The 6,000-nt window shown below is 44.6% G+C and overlaps 1 protein-coding gene across 1 annotated transcript in view; it reads left to right on the top strand.

Moving 5' to 3' along the window:
• Positions 1–394: 394 nt before the first annotated feature.
• Positions 395–6,000, top strand: part of LOC126522529 (cytochrome P450 3A21-like) — a 38,290-nt gene continuing 32,684 nt past the window's right edge. The window contains exon 1 of the mRNA XM_055066655.2: positions 395–568. Coding sequence (XP_054922630.2) covers positions 395–568 — 174 coding nt within the window. The remainder of the gene's footprint in view (positions 569–6,000) is intronic.

The raw sequence follows: 6,000 nt of genomic DNA, 5'->3' as shown, positions 1-6,000 counted from the left end.
TCGCTAATGAACGTCGCCAGAGCTTTGGGAAGGCTTGAACGAGCTGGTTCTGAAACACAGTCACCTTAAAGGAGTCAGTCAATGTAGGCGCGGCAGCATAAACGGCAACTATTAGAAGTGGGTTGCAAAATTAAGAAACGCACATAGATGAAATGTAGACAGGACGAACGCTCGCGCAAACTGCCTATACTTCGTATGCGTGCGTGTGTGCGTGGGTGTGTGTGTGTGTGGGTGTGTGTTATTTGTGCCCCTCTTCTAATTACCGTCTTTCACCAAATAGAACAACAGATGTACTCCTAATATGAAACACTATTGCGAGAAATGCGCCGTCAGGCAACTTACGGTGAAGCCTTTCGGTGTTCTTTTGCGCGAACGATGCAGACCCCCTCAGCTTATGGAGTACGCGGACGCTGTGAATCTGGCAGCGGCACTCGCCATCGCGGCATTCGCCGTGTGGGCTGCCATGAGGCGCCGCAAGCAAGGTCTGCTCAAACGATACGGCATTCCTGGCCCGGAACCGGAGCTCTTTTTGGGAAACTGGAAGGAATTCAAGAAAGATCGCATCAAGGTATATGCCTTCTTTTTTCTTCCGCACTGCACAAAGGCATGCCGATATAATACAAAGGTATAGCACTTAGCTACGTTTGTGTCTTAGTGTCCTAGTATATATGTGTATGTTTCTCATAATAAAAATCAGTTGGAAGTCAGCGCTTGTCTTCGTCGTCCGTTTTTGTCCCTCGTCTATGTATGCGCTGTAATTAAGTGACGACTGATACCATGGAATACCAACTAGCCCGTACCCAAACCTTGCTTCAGATGGTAGAGCGGCTGCCACGGAAAGGCGGTGGTCCTGGGTTCGGGTCCCGCTGCAGTACGAATTTTTCTTCAACTGCGAAGCTTTTCTTTCGAGGAACCTGTATAGGTTTCCGTTGTAGCACTTCGCTACGTTTAGGTGGATGTCCAATTTTCCCTTTATTAATTACTTCTCTCCACCTTGCGGGTTTCCGCAGAACTATTACGTCAAACTCTTGCCTTTGCTAATGAGTTGTTGATACATTCGACTTCGCCTGCCATGTGCTAGCCGCCTGGTTTGCTCAGATGGTAGAGCGCCTGCCCCGGAAAGGCGATTGCCCAGGATTCGAGCCGCGGAGTAGGACGAATTTTTCTTCAACTGCGAAGCCTTTCTTTCGAGGGATCCGTATGGGTCTCCGTTCTAGCACATCGCTACGTTTGGGTGAATGTCCCGTTTTCCCTTTATTAATTACTTCTCTCCAACTTGCGGGTTGTCCGAAAATTATTTTTTACAAGTAGAAGATATCAAGGCAGGACTTTCTTGAATTGGGTGCCTTAACCGCATGCGGCACCGATACTTCACTGTGGTGTCACGTATTTTCGGGTTTCATGTATTCAGGTCGTTTTCACGCATGTTCTCAAACCTTACTACCTTGAGTCATTGGTTCATTTGGAATGTAATTCATCTTCCTTGATATAGAAATATTAACTAGGAGGGGGCAGACACCATCAAAATCCATGACGTCATGACACTCTGGCGCTGGCACTTCATAGGGGGTGTCGGAACCCGTTATTCATTATCGCGTGTCCTCTCTTTTTCTCTTCCTCACGCGAAACGGCATTTATTTCCGTTAGCAACATAGAGGGTAGCTTGCTGACACCGCAAGTAACGAAAACACGCAACGCTATTATCGCTTATATCTTCGCAAGCGTGTTGCCCGCTCACCTTACTTTGGCATCGTGCAGAAGAAAGAAGCCATTAATCGATCATGCATGCGTCGCGTGAGCAGACAGCGCCATTGTCGCGCCCCGCATGGAGCGATTGGAGCTAAGTTCAGTCTCACGCGCGGCGTTCGAAGAGGCGCAGCTCGGCAGTACGTTTGTCGATCGCAGCGGGAGTGGTCGCGTTCGCTCTGCCATAGAAATTACAATCTGACCAACTGTTGTCACTTAATAGTTATACGGCTTACAAGGGAAGCGATTTGTTACATAACTTTCACGCTTGCTAGGCTACGCCACCCCCCCCCCTCCTCCCAATCCAACCCGTCCGATCACGGCGGAACATGTTTGTCGCTGTAGGGAGCGCATGCGCAGGAGATTGTGGCAAATGAAGGAGAGTGCGAGGCGCTCTAGCGGCACAGGGCAGTCTATGGCGCCACCAGTCGGGGGCTCATTTCAGCCTAGTGTCTAACACCCTCTTCAAACATAGCGGGCCCACTGCGAATAGGGAACGAGCACGACTGCAAAATTAGGTTGTATAATGCATCAATAAATGTTAGTTACGTATTTTTTTTACGTTAGTTATGTGCCAAGGTAAGTATACCTGGTAGTGAAGCTTCCGTAGGAGCCCGTACGTTCAAAATATGGCGGTTCATCGGCGGTTCATGGGCCTTAGCGCCATCTGTATTTGGAGGGAACACTTCCGGCGGAAGGAAACATAATCTGACGCCATATCTGTTGAAAACAGAACTGATGTCATTTTGTTTTCGAAGGCGCGAAATTTGTTTTATTTGTTTTTAGAGCTATATATTCAAATGCACCGCAATTCTACTTGATGGGCGTTTCGAGCTATCAGCGCGGAAAGCGATGAACGAAAAAGCCAGCCGTACGGTTGTCAAAATCGCACCCCTGCACAGAACACACTTTCTTTGCAGGCCGACGAAAGCTTTAGGTGTAGAGTGCTCATGCTATTGTCGGATGCCAAGCCCGTCACCCAGCGCAGTCGCACGAAAACAACTACACAATTATCTGACGGTCGTAACTCACTACTTTTGACTGAACATGTTAAGAAGCGATGAAGCTACTTGAGTCACCAAATTTACACATACTTCGACAAGCAAAAAAGCACAACGTGTGAGGGGCTGTATTTCAACAGGTGAACTTTACGAGCGCGCCTTTCTGTACATTTCAAGAAGTGCATTGCATTGCGAGTGATAGCGGCGTTAACGCCCCTTGTAACGATGGACGCCAAAAAGAAATGTATTTGTTAATAAGAATAAAGTTAAATAAACTTGTATTTTCTTAACTCGTCACGAATATATAAATTTCACCAGGAATTTTATTTTCGTTGAATGAATCTAACGGTGTCTCGCTTGAATTAAAAGACGCTTTTTTCATTCCCAATATTTGTTCCCTCCAAGCATAGTCGCGCTTCAATCGCTGCACCCGTAAACACCCTTGCTGATCTCCGTGACAATTTGTACTGAACCGCTTTTCGCCCGAAGCTTCTGGAGCTATTTGGATCGACCTTGTATGTGCCCTAGGGCCCATAAAATTTCTGCAGCACGCACAAGACCAACACCTCCTAGACAGGTTTTTCAGGCCAACGCGTCACGTGAGATGACGAGGCTACGCCACGTTCGAGCGTGGTGAGTTGCAACTCACGCGTTGAATGCGTGACACCGCCATATTTTACAAACATTATTTTTTCTCTTTGCAAACAATTTAGTCTCTCAATTGTGTTCCGCACTAGCATTCAATAAAAAAAAAAGAATTCACACTTGCACGGAGGGTAACTGAGTGGTGCTGGGATATTGAACTATGAAAGCTGGAAAGGCTGTTTGCAGCATTGAGGCGTCGTTCACTACTTGATCGAAACCGGGCGGAGTTCTCGGAGTTTTTTTTTTTAACAGTGACATTGTTAACTATCGGATTAAACAACCCATTCGTTAAAGTACAGTCATATCACAACCGCAATGTGAAGCGTTCCTTTCGATTGTCCATTATGCTTCAGTGACAATAACTTCAACATAGTGCAACAAAGTATTGAAAATGGCACAATGTGCAAATTAAGCACCAAAGAACGCGCCCCTGAAATCCAATGTCCCTCTATATCAGATTCAATTCAAGGTACTTCATTGTTTAAGTAATACATACAAGGCTGTTCACATAGGGAATGAGGATCTGGACATATCCAGAACATTCGGAAGTATATGCAATACAAATAAGATAAGTAGTGATTCTTCAATGCACGATGTTCAGTTATGAATTTGTCACAGTAACATCCAAATGCGTTCAATTTTTAAATGCTATACCAGAGCATAGTGGTGTTTACATACATTGCATCAATTCGGAGAGCAGAGAAAAAAAAAACAGACTATGCACAGTTAAAATATGAGGGCACTCGACTGAACACTATAAGCACAGCTTTTAGTTGCCGTCAGGCGCACACAATACACATAGCACAAGCAAACAAGTCATTGATGATAGCGATATTTTTAATAGATGTTTTTTCTCTCTTACCGTTTATTTCCGATGATGACATTGAAATTGTATATGATATGACTCACTGTTTGCCCCGATCCTACTATCCCCTTTTCATGTCTTGTTAGGAGGTCCCCCCGACAGTCGTTACTTCGGCACCTCCGAGTGTGTACTTATGCCCATCCTGTATTTTATTTCGTCAAAAATAAATATTGATTATTGACTGAAAAAAAGCAGTAACTAAACCAAATTCACAATGATTCTTTTTCAACAACCACAGAGCATGAAATGTGCAATTTAGTCTTGCGAGAGAGTGAATTGCCAATATTAATTTCTAGTAAAGGTACCTGCTTTCCTTTCTTCGTGCTCTTTTCTTCTGAAACACGCGCAAGGTCATTCCTCTGGTTGCAAAGGATGCTCAAAAGTATGTTAGCCGCACAGTTTTCTAGCAAACTGGCGGACTGCCACACAGATACCTACACAGATAAGCACAGAATGCCTACATAGGCTTACTGTTCCACGATACCTACACAAATGAAATTATGCGTTTCAGAAAAACATTTTCTTATTTATTATTCGGTATACCTACATCGCCTGTACGGCATTATCGTAGGGGGGTTAAAATACAGGTGATCACAATGGAAACATATTCAGCAACATCAAAAGAATGCATCAGTAAATACAACATTGTTTAAGCACTGAAATTCGCAAAAGTGGAAGACAAACTAACAAAGTACAAAACAAAGTAAGTAACAAAGTAACTAACAAAAAAAGAAGTTGCGTATGTGCATAGATGAATAACAGAACAATCAGAAAATAATAACAGAAAAGGAGCGATAATAAATAATAGTGATGTCACGAATGTGATATATTTGAAACGCTTTGTATCGCTTGCCAACTGCACGAACAAGAATTAAATTCACCTGCATTCAAAGCTGCGTGCTGAGGAAAAATAGCAGCAGGAATACAACTGATTTGAAAGCTGTACCTTAGTACACGCAGATGATGTGAAATCATTTCGGGGGATGGAACGCGTCCGCTTAGTTCGCGTGTCCTGATCTTTGGGGAAAGAAAAAAAACTTTCATCTTTTCCGAGTGTCGAAATGGGCGGTGCATACCGGCACACAACACTTGTTCGGCGTCGTGCGGGACGTCCGAAATGACGATGCGAACGAATATTCACGGCAGACGCCACAGACGCAGCACGCGTGCAGCACAACACACAAGGACGTCTTCAACACGCATGTTTTCAGCCGCACCAACGAACTCTAACCGTCAACCGAGGAAATGAACCCGTTGAAAGCAAGCAGAAAGATGTCGTTGCCGCAGCAGCTGCGTTGTCAGCCGTCGGGTTGCGAAGTCGGAATTTTGGTCGCATACCTTGAGAAGTATGTAGGAGGTGTTCACAAGACGTTTCGCGTCCTGTGCGTGCTGGCCCACCGCAGCAGCGTTCTTACTACAGCCTAGCCGAATTTCGTTTCTTGTTTTTTTTTTTTTTTTGCCTCACGCTCACGGTAACAAAAACCTTTCGGTATTTCATGAACGGCGCTTACCATTACAACTTAATATTCCCCCTCAGTCTCGCCTTAAAATTTCGGTCTCTTCATTTCATATTTGATTTGCAGTCACTGCTGAAAAATAATTTCTTGCGTTTCATAAGTTTGAAGAGGCAGGAGTATCAACTATATCACTTTAGGTCATTTGCCGGAAAACACCGGGTGATGATTGAAGTGTTACGTGACACATAGCCAACCTTGGCCCGTGGCCTGCATGTCATGTAACAAA

The sequence above is a fragment of the Dermacentor andersoni genome, chromosome 6, assembly GCF_023375885.2.
Source record: "Dermacentor andersoni chromosome 6, qqDerAnde1_hic_scaffold, whole genome shotgun sequence".
NCBI classification, from domain to species: Eukaryota; Metazoa; Arthropoda; class Arachnida; order Ixodida; family Ixodidae; genus Dermacentor; species Dermacentor andersoni.
The sequence above is the reverse complement of the archived record's forward strand: the minus strand, read 5'-3'. Positions and strand labels throughout refer to the sequence as shown.